Source organism: Pungitius pungitius, chromosome 10, assembly GCF_949316345.1.
Source record: "Pungitius pungitius chromosome 10, fPunPun2.1, whole genome shotgun sequence".
Lineage (NCBI taxonomy): Eukaryota > Metazoa > Chordata > Actinopteri > Perciformes > Gasterosteidae > Pungitius > Pungitius pungitius.
Genome location: NC_084909.1, coordinates 4,755,274 through 4,779,543, shown reverse-complemented (window position 1 = coordinate 4,779,543; position 24,270 = coordinate 4,755,274). Strand labels below are relative to the sequence as shown.

At 43.4% G+C, this 24,270-nt stretch overlaps 2 protein-coding genes across 10 annotated transcripts; both read right to left on the bottom strand.

Moving 5' to 3' along the window:
• Positions 1–52: 52 nt before the first annotated feature.
• Positions 53–12,613, bottom strand: epc2 (enhancer of polycomb homolog 2 (Drosophila)). Of its 7 annotated transcripts, none has more exons than XM_037488619.2 (14): positions 12,536–12,613; positions 8,687–8,846; positions 8,393–8,532; positions 7,396–7,602; positions 6,509–6,657; positions 6,007–6,160; positions 5,588–5,764; positions 4,361–4,444; positions 3,618–3,736; positions 3,262–3,533; positions 2,904–3,028; positions 2,563–2,716; positions 2,180–2,354; positions 53–708 (listed from the first exon to the last, which is right to left on the bottom strand). In XM_037488619.2, the coding sequence occupies exons 2-14, from the start codon at positions 8,823–8,825 to the stop codon at positions 639–641; spliced, it is 1,965 nt and encodes a 654-aa protein (XP_037344516.2). In that variant the 5' UTR covers positions 8,826–8,846; positions 12,536–12,613; the 3' UTR covers positions 53–638. The 7 variants fall into 7 exon arrangements, with proteins under 7 accessions (XP_037344516.2, XP_037344514.2, XP_037344512.2 ...); XM_037488617.2 differs by lacking the exon at positions 12,536–12,613 and adding an exon at positions 10,545–11,308 and having other exon boundaries at positions 2,459–2,716; XM_037488615.2 differs by lacking the exon at positions 12,536–12,613 and adding an exon at positions 10,545–11,308.
• Positions 11,378–18,834, bottom strand: LOC119228726 (activin receptor type-2A-like). Of its 3 annotated transcripts, none has more exons than XM_037488621.2 (11): positions 17,952–18,834; positions 17,067–17,332; positions 16,708–16,878; positions 15,476–15,627; positions 14,638–14,781; positions 14,312–14,455; positions 13,952–14,085; positions 13,702–13,816; positions 13,311–13,449; positions 13,067–13,197; positions 11,378–12,846 (listed from the first exon to the last, which is right to left on the bottom strand). In XM_037488621.2, exons 2-11 carry the CDS (start codon positions 17,263–17,265, stop codon positions 12,652–12,654), a joined length of 1,524 nt encoding a protein of 507 aa, XP_037344518.2. In that variant the 5' UTR covers positions 17,266–17,332; positions 17,952–18,834; the 3' UTR covers positions 11,378–12,651. The 3 variants fall into 3 exon arrangements, with proteins under 3 accessions (XP_037344518.2, XP_062420958.1, XP_037344517.2); XM_062564974.1 differs by having other exon boundaries at positions 17,067–17,313; positions 17,952–18,833; XM_037488620.2 differs by having other exon boundaries at positions 16,708–16,823; positions 17,067–17,313; positions 17,952–18,833.
• Between the last annotated feature and the right edge of the window lie 5,436 nt (positions 18,835–24,270).

Below are 24,270 nucleotides of genomic sequence, written 5' to 3'. Positions count from 1 at the left end.
ATGATTTATTGTATATTTATACACAAATAAAACAAACCAAAAAGTTGTTCGTCTGTTAAATATATTTTTATTTCTCAGCATTTCATGAGAAATACAAACTTCTTTTGCTCATGATTCAGACTGCATACATTTTAAAATATAAAAGACTTCCATGTCTCATTTCAGAGGTGCATTTTAATGGGCTCAAATGATCAGACATTCGTTAACATTAAAAAATACAGAGCAGATCCTGGCCGGCGCACACATCTTTAAATCCTTCAAATCAGTTTTTCATCTTTAAGAAAAAAAAATGAAGACTTGAATTAGGATTTTAAAGAAATGCTAAATGTAAACATGATAAATAAATAACCAAACAGGAAGCTACACTTATTGTGGACCAATCAGAGCCAGGTGCTGTGTACCAATCAGTTGTTTCTTCAGTCACATAATAATCTGCTTTAAAAAATATACTTATGAAATGAAAAAACTATTTTACAAAGACATTTACAAACCGTATAATAACAATAATTATATTATTGACACTAGGAAAAATTCTCACACCATCTCTTCTTCTAGAGGTCAGGAAATTCACATTCACCAGTGACTGAGGAAGAGGAGAAGCAAGGGGTGATTGGTAATAGCAGGAAGAGCAGGAGGTGTTATGTGACCTCCATAGGTAGCGTCGTCTCTGACAGTCCGTTCAGTGGTCTCTCCGACTCATGAGGGTTTCTGCAAGATAAAAAACAGTCAACCATCAGCAGTGTTTCCCCAAACATTATAAAGGGGGGAAGGAGACAAGAGTGAGTGTCCTCTTCCCACTGGAGTTCCTCAGGGCTCCGTCCTGGGTCCCCCCCTCTTCTCCCTCTACACCAACTCTCTCGGCTCTGTCATTCGCTCGCATGGTTTCTCCTTCCACAGCAACCAACTACTTCTCTCCTTCCCTCACTCAGACACTCAGGTGGCGGCACAGATTTCTGCCTGTCTGACTGACATCTCCTCTTTCTGGGAGAAGATTCTCCGACCCAGCACCTGACTTAACTTTGGAAACTCCGTGTTAACGCCCACTTTGACCGCCAGGAACCTCTGTGTGACACTTGAGAGCCAACTCTCTCTGACTCCCAGCATCACAGTGACAACACAATCCTGTAGGTCCACGCTCTACAACATCAGGAGAATACGACCCCTTCTCTCTCTGAAGGTGGCGCAGGTACTGATTCAGACTCTTGTGATCTCCTGGACTATTGTAACTCTCTCCTGGCAGGTCTCCCTGCTCCATTCCACCTCTGCAGCTCATCCAGAATGCAGCAGCTCGACTGCTCTTTAACCTTCCTAAGTTCTCCCACACTTCTCCCCTCTAAAATAGCTAACCGCATCCACTGTGAATGGATGGGGTCCAGTCTCCATCCAGGACATGACCCCATGGCCTTTACATCTTCAGACTAAAGACACACCTCAGACTCTACCTCCACTAAAACACTAACACTGCAGACCTTAAACTGTACTTATATTGGCTCTTATCTAGAACAAGTTGTGCATCGGCTTATTTGATGAAATTGCACTTCTTGTTTTTCTGGGTTTGTATCGTTATGGTTGAAATGCACTAAGTCGCTTTGGATGAAACACTGCGCAAAAGTTTCTGAAATTGTTTGTTAGGCCACAAGATGACCGGACGTTTTACCTTCAAAAAACAGCAGCAGATTATATTCACATTTTCGATGAAAACGGAAAAGGTATGGGGCATATCGGATATATATAATTCTGGTGCTTGGTGTCCTTTTACAATAACTCCAGCACAGTTTGTCTGAGAGAAATGTTAGATATCACCGTATTCAGGGTCGAATGCGCTGGCGTTTGCAGAAGTTCGTTGTTGCCTTCTAGCTTTGATAGAGTTACATATGCATCGCTGTGGGAGATATTTATGGACACATTTGGATATTTTATAACTCTTTTAAGGCTTGTAGGAGTTGTGTTTGGAGTATTTTCAACCGAACGGTGGGAAACACTATTTGTTCGTGATGAGTACAGAATTGTTGGGTTGGAACTTGGTTCTGGCTCGGTTCTGTAGCAAAATGGGAGATGCTTTAGCCCAACCTTGGTCATGGGGACAGGAGCTAGTTCTAGGATAAGCAGCCAGCGAGCTCTATAGATATAACTTTGCTGCCCTGAAGCTAACATTAGCTATGCCACATGAGGCGCTCACCTGGCGGCGGAGACTTTCGGCACTCGGTCGAGGCTGGCAGCGACCATTATGGCAGACGTTGGGGGGGCGAAGGGTCGAGCAGTGTGGGCTGGGGAGGGGAAGACAGCTCCGGCCTGGTTCCTTTTGTTAGGAAGTGACTGAGGGGAGGAGGACAAGTACGCAAGCTTGGAGGCACCTGAGGAGAATATTAACATCTAAGAGTTAGCACTAAATAAATAAAACATCATTGTATACATTTAAAATACATAGTCCTTCACTATTGATGAGGTCAATCTTTACCTCTTCGACCATCATCTTAGTATTGGAGGATGTGACAAGGACACCCAATGGAATAAGGTTCTCCTTGGTTTCCCAGTGAGGCTCACACAGGTGAGGTGTCTCACCTGAGGAATAAAGCCCTCCGTTGCACTTGTAGGGTTTTTTCTGTCGGTCCATGTGACAATAAGGAGGAAGAGGAGCGCTGATCACAGCTGAGGCTGCAAACTGAGCACTGGCAGAGTTCACAGTCGCTGATCTGGTCTCACTGGACCTGGATGACTAAACACAAGAGGAAAGGATGTTACTCAGAGACCAGGAGGCTGAGACAGACACACACACACACACACACACACACACACACACACACACACACACACACACACACACACACACACACACACACACACACACACACACACACACACACACACACACACACACACACACACACACACACACACACTACCTGTGTATTGTACAGTCTATATGGAGCAGAGTGGTTCTGTAGTTGCAGCTGCTCCAGCTGTTTTCTCTGCATCTGGATGAGCTGCTGCTGATGACTGTGGTACTCCTCCTCTGTGGTGCCTCCTGCTGGCACAAGACATGTTAAAATGCATCACTATCTTCCCTGAAGCCATGATATGACAAATGAGCATATTTGACACATGACAAATTGAACCACAGACTCTTTTTTGAGGTGATGTTTTCAGACTAAAGATCAACTGAAGCAACACACCTGAAAAATTCTGCTTTACTAACCTACGACACTCTGCAGATGAGCTACACCTCGGTCACATGCAAACACTATGGTCCTCAAGGCTTACCTGAGTTATTGCAAAGTCCTCTAAGGTCCTTCATACAGAGCGCAGTGGTCCTACTGCCGCCCTTCCTCTGGCCCTGAGCTGGTCTGGGCCTGAAGCAGAACCTCCTCAGGACCTCAGTCAGAAAGGGAGCCGTGGTTCCTGAAGTCTGGGGGGGGTTCTGCTCCAGTGTTACAGTGTCATTACTCGTCCTGGTTCTGCAGACCCGATGTGTTAAAGACTCCAGCTCCTTCAGTAATGGATCCAGACCTGTAAAGGCTCGGTCCAGTATGACCCTGATCAAAAAGACGGAAAAAGGGGCTTCAGCTTTACGGATGCAGACTGTGAGGAGTGTGAGGGCTCAGCAGAGGGGGAGCTACCTGCCCCCCCGTCCTATCCTGCGCCGGCCTAGGCCCGTCCAATGAGGAGCCAGAATCAGTTTAGCTAGAGAGTGATGGAGTCCCGAGTGATCGTCTCCACCCGGCTGATCCGCCCCAGGCTGCAGAAACAAAACACAGTTCAGAGAGGTATACATATTCAGTGTTTCACAACTTATTCTACGTTCACACTGAACACGACGCAAATGTGTCGCCTCAAACGCTCCGCAGGACTCTCGGGGTACATTTGTGGTCAATCCGCGTGTATCGCGACCACAAATGTGAACTGACCACAAATGTACCCCGGGAGTCCTGCGGAGCGTTTAGAGCGTCTGAGCGCAACTTGTCACCGTTTGGAAGTCAGATGTTGAGGAAGTGGACAGTAAGGAGGACGTTGATGAGCTCCAGGAAGAAAACATTCAGAGAAATGAAATTATATTTAAAAAATCTAAAAAAAACTATCGCCTTGTCGCCAAAGATGGAGTATCTGATGTTTGGGGTGGCTCAATCGCAGAGTTGCGTCCCTCCATGCGTAGACTTTGTGTGACGGGTTCGGTGTGAACGCTCCTTTGGACGTAGTATTTAAAAGGATCAATCAGGTCCCCGAATTAGTTATCTGTCATGAAGCAAAACCAGTAGCAAAGTACTACAAGAAGCAGCAGTACTAGAATCAGTACTATATGTATTACTAAACGCAGCAGCAATAGTACCACAAGCAGTACTAGTTTAAAATAAAACACACTCACAGCGAGATATTGACATCCAGCTTTTCTCCTGAAGACATAAACTCCATCAGGATCATTTTCCCCATCAGGGGGAGATGGAGGAGACTGAGGAGAGATGGGATTAGAATATTGTGTTACTGCATTACACAGATTAGGAGGATAATAGTGTAGCGATTACAATAATGGATTAGATAATGATTTTTTTTCTCCCTTTGACTGACACCCTGCCCATAAGCAACTAGCATTCACACACACCGTAGTCACAGCTACAGGACCAACGTTGGGTTAAGAGTCCTACCCAATGACACGTTAACACGCAGGTTAGCCGGACCTGGGATCAAACCACCAATCCTCTGAACTCTTTTAGCATTTAACCTAGCTTAGCACGTAAAGGACACACACGTCCAGTACTGGTGCGTTCAGATTAGGGCTGCAACTATCGATTATTTTGATAATTGATTAATTGACGCATCGGATTATAAAAACCTTCGAACCCTTAATTCTAAAGCAAAATTCCAAATTCACACTGCAAAAAAACAGGCTGCTTAAAAGATCATTTGTAAAAAAATAAAGAAAAATACAAATCCGAATATTTAACAGGATTTGTTTTAACGTCAGATCTTGTTCTTAATACTACACTCACAGATGCACACCCCCCCATGTTCACTTGAAGCTTATTCATTAAATAACCATCATTTTAGTCCAAGTTAAGTAAATGTACACATCACATCTAAATACAGCTAAGAAATAACCAAGTGCTATGAGATTAATTTAAAATGGCATTTGTAAATAAATTCATTAGAGGATTCTTAGTTTAATGGATCACCGTGTGTCTCCCTTTACAGGCATAGCATCAACTACCATATAACCCACAGTAGATGTGCACTAGACTACCGTATATGACAGCATTAAGAAGTACAACACATAGAAATATATTTGTCAACAATAACAGACATGGGACAAATTTGTGAAATAAATAGACGTCTTCGTCTGAATAGAATAGAATATGAATAGTCGTTGTGAGTCATGTGACTGCTCTTTCCTCTACGTCGGCTCGGCTTTTATTTTTGCTCCGCAACCCAGTGAATGACGTAATAATCGCAGGACGAAACGAAAATGTTGCAGCCCTAGTGCAGACTCGCATCAGGTGATGGTCATGTTTCAGATGAGTGAGTTTACTACATTTCAAATGATGATGTTTCTTTGTAACTAAAAGACGGTAAAGATGCTGTGATGGTGCAGGCTGACCAGTGGAGGTGGGGAGCTGTCTTCTTCTCCAGAGCTGTGGAAATCGTACTGTCTGATGTTGGCCTTATTGACGGTGAATGGACAGGGACGTCTCTGTGGAGGACACAATCGCTCCCTTTTGATGTTGTTCTTTGGCTGGAGCAGATTAGAGGCATGCTCGTCAAAGACCAGGTTCTTCTGAAAAACACACTTGAACATGAGATCTAAGGGAGCAAAGACACTGTATTGATACACAAAACAACAAAGTCCCTTCTTCAAAATGTCTTCAATGATGACTAGGGAGAAAATTATATTTTTAGCTTGGATAATCACTGCTGGCAGGTATGCTGAGTGATTTATATGAGAGAAGGTTCTTTGAAGGGGACTAACTAATGTATTAAATACATTTTAGAGTCTTCTAAGTAACTACAGAAGGTCACCTGTGTACTGTGAAGGAGACCCCGTTGTAGCTTGATCTTGATGTCGCCTCTGTGTCTGTTGTTCAGGGTAAAGGGGGCGCTGTACACTGGTTTTTCCACAAGGGGGAGTGAAACCTCTCTGAGAGCTTCTCCACTGAAATCTTCCATCTGATACCTGAATGCAAACACATAAGACTACAAACATCAAGACTTCCCACCCACACCCACTGCAGGCTGTTTCACCTCATGCTCCCAGTAGTGACAATGACTCTAGCTAGAGAAATGGGAAAAAAAGATGTCATCTGGTTCTATAGTTACTACCCTTAACCGTCAAGAGCTGACATGGCGACGTCATCAAGTCAGCTGCTGTTCCAGCTGAAAAACGCACATCGCTGGTCCACACGTCTCTGGGAGTACGGACTCTAGAGCCCATTCTACTGAGAACACAAGTTTTTCTGTCTGACGTTCTCGGTATTGAGGAACAGCTCAACTTTCCACCGACCCTCCCCACCCACCTCCTCACCTCTTCTCCACCACCTCCAGGGTGAGGTGGAGCAGCTCCCTCTTGGACTTCTCTCTCCTCTTGATCATCTCCAGGGTGGTGACGGCCCGACTGAACTCCCTCCTGAGTCTCAGCATCTTCTCGTAAGAAGCCTCATCGTTCTTACGGTTCTGAAACACATCAGATATATATAAATAAGTGATGAGTGAAAAGTCTCATGCTTTGGTTGTACACTGTTAAAGGCTCATGGTCTACATACAGGGGTGTAAGAGCCCAAAGTGTGTATGTTGTTTAATTGGACCTCCTTATGTTGAGGACGTATTATATTGGACATCTGTTGGCGTGACGCCCCCTTTATTTTCCTGCTTATATTGACAACATGTTTCCAACAGGTGATTCCCGAGATGAGCTGATTAGGCACTTGTGCACAGTTTTTCTACCGCGTGACGGAATGTTTTATTTTGTGTATTTAGTCAACGTTTTTAATGCGTAAATAAACTCCAAACGAAACAAGCGTAAGATCTGCTGTCATTCGTGTCAAGAAAAGGAATTCAATGTGCCTGCAGCTCAATAGCGGCTTAGAAATGCAACGAAGGAACGGCGCTATAAGGATTCTTCAGCTAAAATGTGAAGAGGTCCAGTTAAAGAAAATTTCTACAAGCAGAGGTCCGGAAGATCATAATGTTCCTATCGTCTTTTTATTTGTACTTTGCCGCTACCTCATCTCATCTGTCCGCGCAGTATTGAGACGATATCATCTTCCTGCCTGGAATGCAAAGACTCGATTGGTGGAATAGTATCACGTGGGATGGTTCAACGCGAATGCTATTGGTCGGCGCTTTAGGTCCGGGTCCGGATCGCGATCCGCCAGTCTACATCACAAAGTCTGCATGATGACAAACACTAACCTTCCTGGTCTGCATCTTCTCCGTCCTGCGTCTGAATGCCACGTAGGCGTCACTGTTTGTGGACCCATCTCTCTTCTCCTGCTTGATGTGAGGAGTCAGAGATGGACCTCGAAAGTTCTTCCTCTTCCTCAGCCAGTAATCATACACCGACTTCAGCAAGTAGTCGTCCTCGTTCAGCAGCAATTTTGCCTCCGACAGAGGGACCAGCTGAGGACAGAACCAGACAAAAAAATTATCATTATTAGGTACATGATGTGCGATATATTGACTTATCGCACAATATACAAAGATTAGTGCAATTAATTTTGGTGGTGCGATATTAATTTTACATATAAATGAACGTCACCAACATTTTCACTTTGGGATTCTGACTGATACAACGTTCTTTGTTCTTTAAAAGAGCGTACTTGTATCTCTATTATATCATAATTATGTTATTAGTTGCATAAAATTACAATATCGTTTATAACAACTAATGTTGGTGAAAGGATTGCACAACAAAAATGTGATATCTTGACAGCCCTACACATGGCCACAACTCGCTGCATGTAGGCCCACAGACGTGGTGAAGTCGGAACGGGGAAGAAAGGGGATTGAAGAGATTTTAACGTGGACGGTTGTTGGTGCAGACGGGCTGGTCTGAGTACGTCACAAACTGCTCATCTACTGGGATTTAAACACACAACCATCTCGGGTTCACAGAGGATGGTCCTAAAGAGAGGAAATATCCAGCGAGCACCAGTTGATGTGAGAGGTCAGAGGAGAACGGGCAGACTGGTTGGAGACGATAGAAAGGCAACAGGAAGTCAAATAACCACTCGTTACAACCAAAGAACACACAATACCATCTCTGAATGCACAACACGTGGAACCTTGAAGAAGATCTACAGCAGCAGAAGACCTCACCGGCGGCCCCTCCTGTCCCCTAACAACAGGAAACTGAGACTCCAACTCACACAGGCTCACCACAACGGGACAATAGCAGATTCAGTGTTACCTGGAGTGTCATGGACTTCTCTAGTCGGTCCACCATGGTCTCAAACTGCAGAGGTTTGATCTCCATTTTTCTGTTGAGCCTGTTGAGCAGCGTCTCATCCTCGGAGTCCATGTCGTAGTCTGGACGGTCTAGGCCCAGAGCTGCAGAACCACATCATTACACACATAAAGATGAAGACCCGACGCAGGTAGTCTGCTCAGCAGAAGGTGCAATACAGAGGTACACATGCACATGTCTACTAGTGATAAGATCATGCAGGTTCAAGCTCAGGTACTACACAAAGGTAGAACTCACGCTGTATGTGGATGAGCTGTTTGGGGACTTTGACTTCTCCTTTGTACAGACGGTCGTAGTAGGTGGTGTTACTCTCAGTTTCAGGTACAGGGATCACCATGTTCTCCTTCTTCTCCCTGAAAACCTGCTGGGCTGACATCGCCCTCTGCAGGTGATGCTCCTAAAAAAACATCCAGACACAGACTGAAGCCAAGGTAACAGTGGGTGTTCACTTGAATAATAAACTGGACTGATCACATAAATGCACTCTATAAAAAGGGACAGAAGACTGCTGAGGAGACTGAGTGCTCCCTGCCCCCGAAAACCTCCTTTGACAGTGTGGCAGCATCACCATACCCTACAGCAGAGGTGTCAAAGGCATTTCAGGTTTGGGCTGTGACAATTAAAATTCATAGAAAGGGGGAGCAGATGGTCCAGCTGACTATTATTAATTATAATAATAATAATAATAATAATTACGAGCAGTAGCAGTAGCCATACATTGCATTACATGTCATTTAGCTCAGTGATTCTTAAACATTCTATAGCGGATAGTATTCTAACTGTCTTTACGGAGATAAGCCACGCCCCCTTCAGGGCGTGCATAAAGCGGGACGCGAATAAAGTGAAATTACTACACAACTAGTCGGGGCTGCGCTTGGCTTTTGGTGTGAACGCAGCATAACACACTCCAACTAAGCATTGAAGCGTCATACGAAAACCAAAGATCCAAAGCAGGTGGGGTTTTTTTTAAACGAAAGAATAAACGGTCTGAAGCATTAATCAAATCTATTTTAAGATTATATGGCCACATTTTCATTTGCACACAATATGAATTTTATTTGAAACCCATTTTAAATGTATTTTATTATTCCATATCATTATTAGAAACTCAGAGGAACAAGAAACAAATAAGCCGATGTATAACTTGTTACAAGTACAATTTCAATGCAACAATTTGTTGGTGTTTTTAGTCAAGGGTTAGTCTGAAGAGGTGTGTCTAGTTTGCGGTGGATATGATACAACAGCGGACCAGCTGAGGACCTTGTGAGGCCACCGGCGTTTTATAAGTTTGGGAGCATTCTGGCTTCCCCGTCTACACGTGTCTGTGTATGCGCGCGTATGGCCACACAGAACACATTGAGAAGACCAGACGGAGGGATCTTCTCCACCAAAGAAGTGAGCCATAGAGGAGCTTTTTGGGGGAGATCCGTGCATGCAAGGACCCTGAACACCACACCTTTTCCCAACACGATCACACAGGAAGAGGCCCTCTATTAAGAAGTCAAAAGCATTCCATTGGGGGGGGGCAATCTTCTCTTTCAGTATCGAGTACAGGAAGAGGGTATCAATAATATTAGTGTACGAAGGAGAACTGCCGCCGCTCCTTCCTTCAAATACCAGGTGAGTTACTTTGGTTAATAGTAGTAACGTTATACAACAGTGGTGTACTGTTAGGCAGCTCTGTTCCCAGTAAATCACAAAACACGCAAGACCTGTGCAATATAAATACACTGTGCAATAGTGCATAGTCATGTCTGTATATTATGTTACTGCTTATTTCTAATACTTGTTTGAACGGTTCTGGTTGCACTTTAACCTGGACTGCGGTTAGATTTTCCCGCAGCGGGACTAATAGATTATTTGATCATCTTATCTTAGTAGCACTGATAAGATAGCAGCTAGGTCGGCTAGCAGGGATACGGTACACCGCGTCGCCGGTTGCCATGTGAACTACGTATAAACGTTGGCACTACGCTAACAACGCGGACAGTTCGCAAAACGTAAGTTACGTACGGACAGAACTTTACGTAAACATGCCATGAATCCCGCCATAGCACGCCGCGAGGCTAACTTCACAGTTTAAACATGTCCGTACCAGCTCCTCTTCTTTCTCCATCCCGCTCGGCATCTGTGGGACAGCCCGGTTGATGGAAACGCAGTCGGTGAGGTCCGGCAGGTCTCTGTTACGGTAAACCGGGAGCGGTTTGGCGGCGTCTAGCGCCCGCGCCCGAAACGAGAGTTTACTCATTGTTCGCCAATCCCACGGAACCGTGAATCCCGCCAGAAACCCGCACCGGTACCGACGTGTCCGCCGCAGCAGAGCTCATCGGTATCCGCTGCTCCGGAAACCGGCGGGGAGACTCATAAGTGTGCGGGTTTAGTGGGAGGTGGGAACCGTTTGAAGGGGCTGCTCAGTTGCATGCACCGTGGAAAACATGGCGGACATGTCCTACCAGCGAGCAATCCCATCAGCCACCGCGGCACCGCTCACATAAACACGCGAGACATGAAGGTGCGCCCGCAGCTCCTCTGACAAACATTGCATTAATTGTAGCGAAACGTGTTAAAACTCTGACAGGACGTTCACAGCTCTCTTATATAACTCGAATATGTGTCTCAGTAGAACTCATTTTATTGAAAAATAGTAGAACCGTGACAGAACTTTTATAGAACCCTGATAGAACCCTTACAGGTCTTTTATAGTAATCTGGAGCAACTTTCAATAGACCATATATCTCCTGGTTTGTCAAGAAGGAAGGACATGAAGAACAGAAGAGGGGATGTGATGAAGAACAGAAGAAGAAGAGGCAGGCTATAGAACAACAATTGCTTAAAAAGCCAGATTAACATTGAATTAGTTGTTTTGGATCATATATTTATTCTTCCGGCACCGTCGGTTTAAATAATACTAATATTTATAACAACGTGTTCTGAAGCTGAAAATCTGCAACATTAGTGTTGGAAATATTTTATTCACAATCAAAGAAATCTCAAGACTTTTCTCCAGAAGTTGCATCTTAAAATGTTATGAAACGATCGGGCGAGCGATCAATTGGCTCATTTCTGATCTTGGCTTCCAAAGAGAAAATGTAAAATAAACCAAAAAAACAGAAAACTGAAAGATGTTCACACATGCATGCATGTTTAACATCTATATCTTCATTATCGTCATATAAAGCTACCGGTCATTTCAACATTATAAAATTGTCCGAGAATAAATGTTAATATGTACAAACTGAAGCGAAGTGAGACAGTGGTCTGGTTTCCTGACGATCCCTGAACGTCTCGTAACACACAATGATGTCACTTACTTGTTTAATCTTTTCTTTCTTCATTCTCAAACTGTCTTTTTGAATCCCACAGGTTTTCTCTTTTTTCAGTGATAATACCAAGTTTATGTCTGAATCAAAATTAATAAAAATAGAAATATTTCTGGATTAATTATTCAATAATTCCATTCACTTTTGAGCCACAAACAGGATAAAACACAGGAAACCAACAGGAGCTATTACAAAATAAAAGCATACTTTTAATATTAACTGTGAATTGAACAAATCCAAACTTCACATTCCATCCTCTGTTATCAGTGTTATTGATTAGCAGCTCTTTTAGTTTCTGACAAGACCTTTATGAAAATTAAAAAGCACGTTTTGGATTTTCTTCAGTCAGATTTGATTTTCAGAATAGGTTGAACAAATAGTGAAACATCACAGATTATTGATCCTAATCAATATCTAAAACATGTGAAATGTCTTGTGACTTTTATTTAGACTTAAACTTGTATAATCTATTTTAATGAACTATTTTAATCTCCCACTTATCTCCACTTTTGTCTCAACAAACCATCTTTTAAAATAATAGAAAGGATAAAAAGCCTGATTATGAAACCATGCTCTGGAACGTATATACATATGCATATGCACACACACACACACACACACACACACACACACACACACACACACACACACACACACACACACACACACACACACAATGAGTCACTCTTCAGATCAAATTACTTTACAGGAAGTCTTTTTTTTACAATACAAACAGGAACTAATATCATTGATCAGTGTTGCTCACCGTGCTGAGAAAGAGACCCTCTGCATCCTCATCAGAGGGTCACGTGACCAGAGTCTGCCATCAGGGAAAGAAACTGTTTGCTCAGGAAGTCCCAGCTCCGTCCTGATTGGTCCTCATCATAAACTGCACTCCTTTGGGGGGTAGTCCACATTGGTTACCATGGTGACCACGGTGACAACCTCCTCGGGATCCATGTGGCTCATCTGACGCTGCATCTGAACAACTCGCTCCGCCACACAGCCGGCCGACAGGCGAGCTTCGGCCTCGTGATCCCAGCACTCCTCAATGGTCTCACACAGAAAGGCTAGCCCCTGAGGACAGACACACAACGCGCACAGAGACAACACGGGTCAGAGACACAACACGGGTCAGAGACAACACAACACGGGTCAGAGACACTACATGGGTCAGAGAGACACAACACAGGTCCAAGACACACAACATGAGTCAGAGTCACAAGTAAGGATTTTTTTCTTGTCCGTGTTGGATCTGCATTGAATGGTGCATGATGGGTAATGTAGCGTTACTCACAGTATGTTTCTGCCAGCACTCTCTGATGGTGGGTCTCAGCTTGCTGTGGACCACCACCTCCTGCATGTCCTCTAGAGACGGATGGTGACCCACCTCGTCCTCAAAGGGCAGCATGTACTCATCTATTGGACCTGGATCACATACACGGAGGACACCAGAACAGTATCAGAGAGATGGCGTGCCTTCAAAGACCACAATGTGAGGTGGATCGGAATCCAGACTCATGCGGGGGGGGGGTTCTTACCATCAGCAGCTTTGCAACGGGAGGCGAGCTCCCACAGCACCAGACCCACAGCGTACATATCTATCCTCAGGAAGGCATCTCTCTGGAAGTTAATGGCCCCTTCCAGGACCTCCGGGGCCATGTACCTCCTGGTCCCCACCTGGCACACAATCACATGTGGTTTCTCTAGACATACATATAATATACAACATAACAGGTCCTCTCAGTCCCTCTCACCGTACTTTTCTAGAACCACCCTTAAGAGATATTTAATAACTTAATAAGTGTAATAATAAACTGCACACACTGGTGGACACACACTAACCTATTAGTGTGAAAGCAGTAATGAACTACAAAGAGTGATTGTTTCCTGTTCCAGCTCACACAGAGATACAAACAGGTGTACTCTCACCTGTCCGTGTGTGTCTCCAGGGGATTTTCCCGCCTCAAACCTGAGAGCGAGGCCGAAGTCCGCGATGCAGGCGGTCAGGTTGCATTTCAGAAGAACGTTCTTACTCTTAAAGTCCCTGGAAAACACAAAGAGTAAGACCCCTCGCTCACAGGCCTACCTGTGTGTGTTTTTGTGTGCCCGTGGACCAGTTTGTTACCTGTGTGCGTGTGCGTACCTGTGTGTGTGTGTGTGTTGCGGTGTGTGTGTGTACCGGTGTGCGATGGCAGGCTTGTGTCCGGGGACGTCCTGGTGCAGGTAGGCGAGACCTCGGGACATGGACTGAGCGATGAGACACAGCTCAGACCAGGAGAGGACGTTGGCCTTCAGGTAGTCAGTGAGAGAACCCTGTGGATACAACAGGTCACACGACCTCAAGCAACTGATCTGATATGGACCACTCAGAAATCAAAGGATCTACCTTCAGATAATATGTTCTGTATCCATTAATCATTCCTCTACATAGTTTATCATTATTATTAATTATTGTTATTACGGATTAGTGTTGTTGTTTTGTTGATTTAACTAAAACCATGATTCTGGTGGACACTTGTGCTGTAAGGGGTGGAGCTACCTTCTCGTGGTAGGCCGTGATGAGCCACAGCTCCAGGTTCATGTTGCTTCCTCTCTTCTCTGCTCCGATGAACTGCAGCAGGTTCTCGTGACTCATCCCGTCCAGGCTGAAGATCTCAAACTCCTTCTGCCACGACTGTTTGTTCTGAAGGTTCACAAGCAACGAGAAATGTAATACCGCGCACCAGAGGCTGACTGGGTCCTCGGCCAATCAGAATTCAGTAAAATCCCTTCAACCTTGATTGACCCCCCCCACACACACTGCCTCTCTGTTTATACTGTCTGCGTGTGATGGATGATAGTGTGTTCAACCAGGCTGGGACGGACCTGGATGGGGAAGATCTTGACAGCCACGTATTCAGTGAGTAGCTGAGCCTTCCACACACAGCCAAAGCGCCCCCTGGCTTTGACCTCCAGTAACTGCAGTGGCTTCTGGCCCAGAATGGGGGAGGGAGGCAGAGGGCCGGGGTCCTGAAAAATAAACATGGATACTACATGAGACACTGCAGTCTGAGGGTTTTCCTTCACCATCTTATATCATGTTTGACTTTTGTTCTGCTAATATTTGGCTTTGTTTCAGAAAGGAAAAAGGGATTCGGGTGATGGTAATTGTCCAGTTTGAACTAGACATGGTTCAGAGGTCCAGTTAGAGAACATTTCTAGAAGCAAAGATCCGGAAGATCATAATGGGACTACTTGGTGTGACTAAATAGAGTAATAGAGTTCTATCAACATCTGCATGTAATCAATACACGACTAACAAATCAAATGAATTCAGTTTAATTCTAAAACTTTATTTATTTATTGTCACGGAACAAAGAACTGAACAGTGATGACATAGGGGATGCACTGCCTCCCCTATGTCATCATGAAATGTTGAGATTAAAATATATATATATATATATTATGGGCAATATCGCTGAAATTGTATATTTTCCTGTTCGAATACAGGGAGGCGGCCTCCTCTCGGATTGCCAATCCCTCATAAACCCGGTTGACCTGCTCATGATTTTGCTCAATTTGAGCATGTGTGATTACTGGATCTGTTTGTCACCAATGTAATGTTAATCACATGATTTTAATCACATGTCCTCACATCCCATAGCCTGGGCCCTGTATTTCACGTATGTTAGCCTAACCCTCACTCACTCACTCACTCACTCACCTGCGTGGGCACCAGCACAGGTGGGTAGGCCTGTTTGTGGTGGCGGTACATCCAGAAGAAGAGGACGACGGCTGTGAGAGCCATGATCGGAACCAGTGAGTACATCAGAGTGGTCAGCACTGGAGTCTTTGAAGGCACTGGCTTGTTTGTTGCTACGACATAAAGGATGTATATTTATAAAAGGTATAAGAACACAATAACAACTGATAGACATACATCATATAAACCAATAAAGTTATTCTATAATTGAGAAGAAATACATTTTTTGAGAATAGGGCATTCATGGTAAATCAGTGCGCCATTACTGTAAAGCCCCTTCTAGCAGGTAGGGCTGGACCATTATTGCCAAAATCAATATAGCGATTATTTTGATCAATATTGAGATAATTATTCATCACGATCATTCATTATTTTGGGAACATCTTTTTATTGCGCTTTCACGTTTAAATGAACAAGAACACCACTTTGTCTCTGCTATTCTACTGATACCGGAGTCCATTGCAGACAGAACTTTCTTGGAGGCTGACGCTGCAGGACCTGCCCATGACTCCTCCCACCTCGTTCCCCCCCCCCCCCCCCCCCCCCCCGTGGTTGACTGAGTGTTAGTTGAGCAAGTGCTTGATCGACCTCGGCAGCTTAGAAATCAAAATGCACCAGCTCGACTGGTCTTTAACCCAACTAGATTCAGCCACACTACTCTGCTCCTTTCACTGGTTACCAGTCCGCTACTTTCACTGGTTTCATGTGGCTGCCCACTTCCGTTTCCTAACATTGGTACTCGTGTACTGTGCTGCCAACCGATCAAGTCCATTCTACATCTAGGACCGGGTCTAACCGTACCTGGATTCATCAGGTCCACCTTACATCCAGGACCTGGTCTAACCTTAGGTCCCTGCCCGCTCACTCTGCTCTACATCAAACTGTTTGTGAGAAATAAACCCTCAACAACACTCCAACTGTTTGATGTCCTGGCTCCTAAATGACACCGGGAAAGCCTGTACAGCTAAAAACACACCTCTACAGTACATTTACCTAGGGCAATGAATTAATGTGTTTACTTGAAAAAACTGAATCTTTCTAAATACAGTGATATGAATTTTTGGCCATACAGCCCTGCCCCACCTCTACAGACTAAACCTGGACTAGGTAGCATCACACACACACCCCTTACACACACACACACACACACACACACACACACAACCACCCACCCACCCACCCACCCCCCTTACTTGGTATCTGTGGCTGGTTGTTGACAGGGCTGTAGAGGAACTTATTGTTACACAAACTTCCTTCACAGCAGCAGAAGAAGACTTCAGGAGCCTCTTTCTTCTCCACACAGTCACTCCTGTCAGCCGAAGAAGAACAGGATTTATAGAAGAACACTCTCCGTCCTAAGGTGTCTGAAACCAGAGAATCAGTACGTGGTCCGTCGGTATTAAGTCAGTGTGTCAGTATTTAGCCCCACCCCCCGTAAATCAGTCTTTAGTCGTAGCCCCTCAGTCTGTCTGTGCTTGGCAGTTCTGAGGGTTACTATGTATTGATCACTCCTGATCAGTAGACATTGAACTGATCAGAAGAGGACTCTCACTTGTCGTAGCAGTTGACGTCATCCAGCCAGCAGCCCTGCTGGACCAGCTGAACCGCTCCAGATACATTCCTCCAGGTGGCGAAACAGTGAAGTCGCTTATCCTTCTCTCCAGAGCAGGAGACCACCCCAGTGTTCCCCTGAGTCTCCAGCAGCAAGGAGGAGGAGGAGGAGGAGGAGGAGGAGGAGAGGGGGGGGGCATTGGAGTTGGAGTGGATGCACCGAGTGTCCGAGCGGCCCAGGATGGCACCTGAGGAGGCCAGGTGGGACTACGATCAATATCACAAGGAATTGATCATTTAGACGCCACCTCTTATGATTGCAAACTGCAAAATATTTATTATAAGTTATATTCCCATTTGTGTTGCATAGCATAAGTGTAACAACACATATTATTGAGCACCCGGAGACTATTGTCTCAGTAATGATATTTATTTGATCAGATTGTCATGTTCAATCAGTTAACTAAGATGCAAAACAGAATGAACTGATTATTTTTGCTTAACTAATGAACAAATGAAACAATACTCAGTTAAGGATTAAAAGCGGTTTGCCAAACTTCTTGATGAAAAATGACATCACCACCCAATGAATAATAAACCTCATCTGTAAAGGTTAGCAGTTCATTTGAGTGTACTTTTTTTCTTCCTCTTGAACAGACACAACTTTAATCAATTATAACATGTTGAATAATGATATTACACTATAAACCGTTATTTACTAATAGCAGATTTGGCAGAGGATAGATCATATTGAGTTAACTAATAAATTAATGATACTGGCCAATAGATAATACTAATAGAACTATGACATGGTTCAAGTACTAGTAGTATTAGTACTGCAGTATTGCACTTCCACAGAGTAGTGTGTACCTGCAGGTAGACTCACCTGAGCAGCAGGAGATGAAGAAAACACTGAGAGCCAGTTTGGTCGCTGGTCCCATTGTGGACACTCGAATGCTTAATTTGATTCAGCGTTATAATCCCAACCGATTATCCCGGTAAAATAGCGGCGGACACCTTGTGCCGGTTTGACCTGACCACCGTGAGGAGCAGCTTTAGCCGTTCCCGTGAGACAGATCGGTTCGTGTCGCTGGAGTCGAACAACGGGCCGATCCACCGGCTGATATGAGCTGAAGTTACCGGTAGTTATCCGTCCATCGGAGCCGAACGACAGCCACGTTCTCCGGCATCAAACAGCCGGACGTGTCCATTGATGACCGCTGATATCCGCGGAGCAGCCAACGATACGGTTAGCTGAACTTTCTGATGAGAATTCAAAGGTCCGGCTCCGGTCCATTAGCGGTCTGGCTCGGGTTTGTTTCCGACCACAAACGGTCGGTTTGTGCACAACAACAACAACAACAACAAACTCGATGCAACAGAGATACTACAGTCCTCGACCTGGCACCAGCAACCACCGTTCGGTCATCGCACAGCTACATGTAACGTTAGCTGGCTTGGCTAGCCGTTAGCTTAGCTAAAGTATTTATCAGGTTCTGTGTTTCTTCATCTATGTCCTCCAGTCCGCAACGAGCAGAACAAAAATGGCCGTTCAACTCAGATTATTTAGGTATTTTTCCCTTTCTCCACCTTCTTCCATAGTAATCTGTCATAGTGTTAAGGATATTGTGACTGACGCCAAGAGTGGCCAATGGGGTGCGTAAAAGGAGCTCTCCTATTGGACATCATAACGCAGAACGTCTGGAATGCCAGATAAACCCCTCCTCCCGACAAGAGAGCTGCGAGTTTTCAGATTACATTACATCACATGTCATTTAGTTGACGCTTTTTTTTTATCCAAAGCGACTTGCAATAAGTGCATTTCAACCATAGAGATACAAACTCGAAACAAGAAACAAAAAAGTGCAATTTCATCAAATAAGGTGATTTACAACTTGTTATAGATAAGAGCCATTATAAGTACAGTTTAAGGTCTACAGTGTGTTAGTATTTAAGTGGAGGTTTAGTCTGAAGAGGTATGTCTTTAGTCTGAAGATGTAAAGGCTCTCTGTGTATGGGTGCCGTTTGTAAAATGTTGCACGTTGTAAAATCCTGTGCAGTTTTCGTACATTTAGCATTATCATATGAATTAAAAAAAGCAGGACAATATTCACATGTCACTTTTTCATTTAGAGACAAAACAACAACTTATCCGAGGACAATGTTTGGCAGTAACACAAAGTTGTAAATGTAAATGTTATATATAAGTGTTAAATATAAATGTACATGTTAAATATAAATGTAAATGTTAAATGTTAAATGTAAATGTTAAATCTAAATGTAAATCTAAGACCAGAACCCGGGCCCTCCTAAATGGAGCAGAGCCATATTTTAAATAGTCTCACCCATGTGTGTTTACAGAATAACTCTCTGATACCAATCTGATGATTTATCAATCAGCACTAATATTTGTTGAATGTGCAATGAAGTGAGTTTATTGGCATAAAATACATAAAACGTATCTAATATGTTCACAAATCACAGGAGTACCGGTATATTATGCAGCTTTACCAGCCACGAGTCCTTTATGTATTATTTATCATGTAATATGAACTTATTATATAATATTAGTATCAAAAATGGATTATGGTTAGTTTCACCTCAATTGTCCTGGTTTATGAATTACTGTTTTTAATTTACAAAAGCTTTTTGAGTCAAATGAACAGAGATACTGATAAAGTTTATGACATTACGGTGAGTTAAATGTCCTCTAGAGGGCGCTGTGACATCAGACCTCCATCAGCTGCTAGATGTCTGAACTTCATGTTGGAGATAAAAATACATTTTTTATTAAAGTGCTTCTGGAAGGTCTGGTATGACTTTTAATAAGGCTTAAGTATATATGAAGTGAAATTATCACGCTGTTACAGCAGTTTAGTGAAATGCATTCCACCTCACTGGAATTACACTTCTACTCTCAAACCTGTAGTAAATAAATCCCTTTTAAATAGATTTATATGTAATAAATCAAACATGATACAATACCAAAATAAAGCCTCAACATGATGCCAAAGAGAGAAAACAGCTTCCCACCGTGTCTCATAATGCACTGCGTCTTAACGTTGGCAGCGAGAGTGGACATTCAACGGTTTCATTCATCTGATTTCAGATCAGTGTGAAGCTCACAGCTGGAGCAGGACACACACTCTCTGTTCACGTGTCTCACACACACACACACACACACACACACAGCAATTCACATGTTTGACTTTATGATTGGACTAAAGATCACTAATATGATCACTACATATGTGTTTATATAGCAGAAAGATTGGGGCTTTTATTTTCTCTGATCTTGAGTTATACGAAAACCAACAACTAGTTTATTAGCCAATAAGTTATTTCATTTGAAGGATAGTTTAAGGTTTTAAGAGGGTCATACAATATCATGACTGTGTTGTGAGTTCATTATAGTCTAGATCTTGACCACACTGACTATGATCAGAACCTCGGACCCACCTCTATCTGTCACATCCGTACCGTCTTTTACGACCGGTGGACTAATCATCAGATGATAAAGAGAAGATATTCATTTCATGAAGGAGTTATTAATTTAATGTTTCCATCCGGTTGGACCAGAAACTAGTCTCTGCTGGTCTCCGGTCCGTTGAGGGGCTTCCTGAGCTTTCACCCGGATAAAAGGTGCTGTTGCTAAGTGACGCTGGTGCAGCTCTGGAAGCGCCTCCACCCCGCCAGGCCTCCCTTCTCTACAGCCAACACGAAAACCAAACGCAGGGGGCTCTCCAAACACTGAGATTGTCCTCAGTGAGTAGCGCTTCCTGTCACATCGAGGGGGACCTTTAGTCAGCTTTCAGCTCTGGACACTGTCCTCCTCGTGTGGACCTGCTCTGACAGAGATTCAGGAGGAAGGAAACCGACCTGGGGTCTGTTGTACAGCGTTGGCAGTGGGACAGTACCATGTGGGGTTTTTATCTATAGAGGAGGACCGTGAACAAGTGGACACTGAGGGTCCACACCGAGAGGACACAAACAGCCTCTTCAACCTCCATCTGCTGTCCCTTGTCTCTACAAAGAAGTCCACACTGTGACTTTATGATTTATATTCTTTTCTGTTGGTTTTTGTTTTGTTGGAGTATAAAGTGAAGACTGTTTACCAGCAGCCTGGAGAGAGCTAGAGTTTAACTATTGATGGTGTCACTTAACAGCGTCTCCTAGAGGAACGATCCATCTCCTCATGCGCCAAATGTGAGCATCATTAATAACATTAACCCTTGGTGATCATGTAACATGATGTAAACAGGAGAGCTGGATGTTCACTAGAGTTCAGACCAAATGAATGGTTACAGAGGATGAGGATTTACTCCTAGCATTGACGTGGTTGTCCAAAGAGATGGTTCTCCATTTAGATGGTTCTTCATTGAATTAATTAATTAATTATATGGTAGTCCAATGAGATGGTTCTCCATTTAGATGGTTCTTCATTGAATTAATTAATTAATTATATGGTAGTCCAATGAGATGGTTCTCCAGGAAGATGGTTCTTCACTGACGCATTGGTTCTGCAATGAGATGGTTCTTCCACAACATGCCTCTTCAAAAAGATGGTTCTTAAATGTGAAAATTCTTCAACAGCCTTGAAATTTCTATCTAAAGTAAAGTATTTCTCATCTCACAGGTATAACCCAGTATAGTAAAGTACAGTACAATGCGTTATACTGTTATTGTATTGTTTTTTAATGCACTCTACTCTATTGTACTGTAATGTACTCTATACCTTTTCATTTTATGTCTTTCAAATACTAAAATTGAAGTTGTGAACTGCGCGTCTCTCTATCTCCCTCTTGCTCTGCCTCTTTGCTGCACTTGTACCGTGAGCCGTTGTAGGTTCAAACACAACGCATGTCATGTTCTCGTTCGTTTTTAGCCCAGTGTGTGGAGTGTGGACTAACGCTCTCCAAACATCCAACGCTCGTGGGAAAGCCAGTGGAATTTTTTTAAAGAGAAGGGAAATGAGCTACAGATCCAGAAAAAGTCTGTCATCTCACTGACTTGCAACTTAAAAGGGAGCCCTAAAGAAAAAATAACATTAAAAGGAAACACAATCTACAAAAGGAAATGTAATTAAAATTCAATCGGGAGAGACTCGGTCCGAATTGACAAACATTTATTACACCTGTATAACATTGTAATAGTACACAATCTTTGGCGATTAGACTCCATCCGAAACCAGGATAATTAAGGGGCCCTGATGCTGAGTCTTTTGTTACCTGGTTTCATTTCCTAATTTAGACTTGAGGGCCAGTTTTAATGCATAGTCACGTTTTTTCATTAAATTCCAGATAGCATTATTTAGCCATGGAACTGCGTTCTTTTGATTTGCTTTAACTTTGGCTTTTTTAAGAAAACGGTTAATTGTGCTCTGTATCAATTTTCCTCAACACCCGTTAGACAGTTGCTCCAGTAATTTTCTTGTATGGCATTCTCAAAAGAATTTTTGGTCAATTATAAGTATTCCCAATTGGTTTACCTTTCTGGTAGATGACATAAATAAAACGTTTTGTTGTAGGTGTAAGTGTCTTCGATAAGGAAACATTTTACCCATGTGTACAGACGGCAAAGACCTCTGAGCTAAATTTGTAATTTGCGATATTGGGCTATACAAAATAAAATGGATCAAATTTAATTGAATATAATGTACACTATACCACAATGCTTTATTGTACACGCCGTACAATCATACATTGTACTTTGTGACCTTGAGGACAACTCTAATACGAAACAGGTCGTTGTGAAAAGAGCAAAAAGAAATAAAAGTTTGAAATTAGTCTGAGAGAAATGGACTCAGACGTCGGAGATTTTTCAGCTTCAAGGTCGAGCTTTGTCTCGGTCGGACGTGTTGATGACTTCCCGCAGCTGTAATCACAGACGGTCAGACATTATCAATGACCTCTGACCTCAGATTAGCCACACTCTCTTCTAGTTTCAATGTGAAGGAGCTGCTTTCACTCAGCTCATTATGTTGTCATTGTGTATTCATCCAATCAGAGAGGTTTGGGGTGATGAGGACTGAAGATTACAGCTTCAGTTCAGTTTCCGTAAGGACGACATCATTGGAGGAAAAGTGTGAAACAGCAGAAGGTGGAGAACACGGAAGATGATGCAGATATCTTTGAGCACACGGAGACGCAATGATTCACAAATGCAACTGAAGACATGTGGTCGATAATACAGACCAGAGCTTCATTAACATTCATTAAACTGGAACACTGATGAGAATATGTGAATAACCCAATCCTGAATCAGTTATCTGTGTTTCCCCATATAGGGCCTCAATATGCAGCTCTGGCGGAGACTTGCCGAGCCACAGAGCCAGAGAGCTACAAAAGCTGCAGGGAGGTGTGGATTCATTTCTTTTCTAAATATTCTCTTAACTTGTTGACTTCATCCATCTGACTCACACACCCTCATAGACCAGGAACTCAGTTACACACACACACACACACACACCTACAGAACACACTGGAGATTGAGATACTTCAGTTCAATGAGATTTATTGGAGAAATAAACCAAGCTCCTTCCAGAAAGACACTGACGAGGTGAGGAAACATTAGTTTGTTAGATGTTTCATTTCTTTGAACATTTGATTGAGTGGAACCCTCCTAACTGTGTCTTCCTGATATTTCCCACTATCCTCCACTTGTCCTTCACAACAACCCCCTCTCAGGTATGGTGATGTACCCACACCCATGAGACCTGTGTCCCACTGCTAGTGTCCCACTGCTAGTGTCCCTACACTCCATCTTCCTGGGCCTTTGCATTCATTTTTAAGGCAAAGACTTTTCTTTTTATATCTCTATAACCTTGCATGGTTGGAGTCGTATCTCTTGCCAAACGGTCTGTGCACCTTCATTTAGCTTTCCAATCTCCCTACCTAGATGTATCTATACAATTCCATGAAATGATTATAACAGGAAAAGGGCCATCAGATGTAAATTGGCCTCTCTGGCTAACTCTGCCTCATTTACAGTACAACTGTTGATTGGTGTGAGTTGTCCCTGCAAAAACATGAATAAATAAACAAATGTCCTCTGCAAGAGCTACTGACCTACAAAGCTAAAGAGCCTGTAAGAGAGGCAGAGGAATAGCTAAACATGTGACACACCAAACAAAAAAGAGCAGGTGAGGTGGGGAGGGAAGACATCACTAAGTTAGCTGCTAAAATAGTAGCTAACAGTGTGTTTAA

What these genes read in the sequence shown, in the direction of transcription:
- epc2 (XM_037488615.2), bottom strand. Translation starts at nt 10,697, where the DNA reads ATGAGTAAACTCTCGTTTCGGGCGCGGGCGCTAGACGCCGCCAAACCG. An exon ending in GTCTCCTTCACAGTACACAG is followed by an intron (nt 5,765 to 6,006) that starts GTGACCTTCTGT and finishes TGTGTTTTTCAG; the next exon opens with AAGAACCTGGTCTTTGACGA. An exon ending in AGGACTTTGCAATAACTCAG is followed by an intron (nt 3,029 to 3,261) that starts GTAAGCCTTGAG and finishes GTCTTGTGCCAG; the next exon opens with CAGGAGGCACCACAGAGGAG.
- LOC119228726 (XM_037488620.2), bottom strand. Translation starts at nt 18,006, where the DNA reads ATGGGACCAGCGACCAAACTGGCTCTCAGTGTTTTCTTCATCTCCTGC. An exon ending in CTTCATCTCCTGCTGCTCAG is followed by an intron (nt 17,314 to 17,951) that starts GTGAGTCTACCT and finishes TGGCCTCCTCAG; the next exon opens with GTGCCATCCTGGGCCGCTCG. An exon ending in AGTGCTGGCAGAAACATACT is followed by an intron (nt 12,847 to 13,066) that starts GTGAGTAACGCT and finishes GTCTGTCCTCAG; the next exon opens with GGGCTAGCCTTTCTGTGTGA.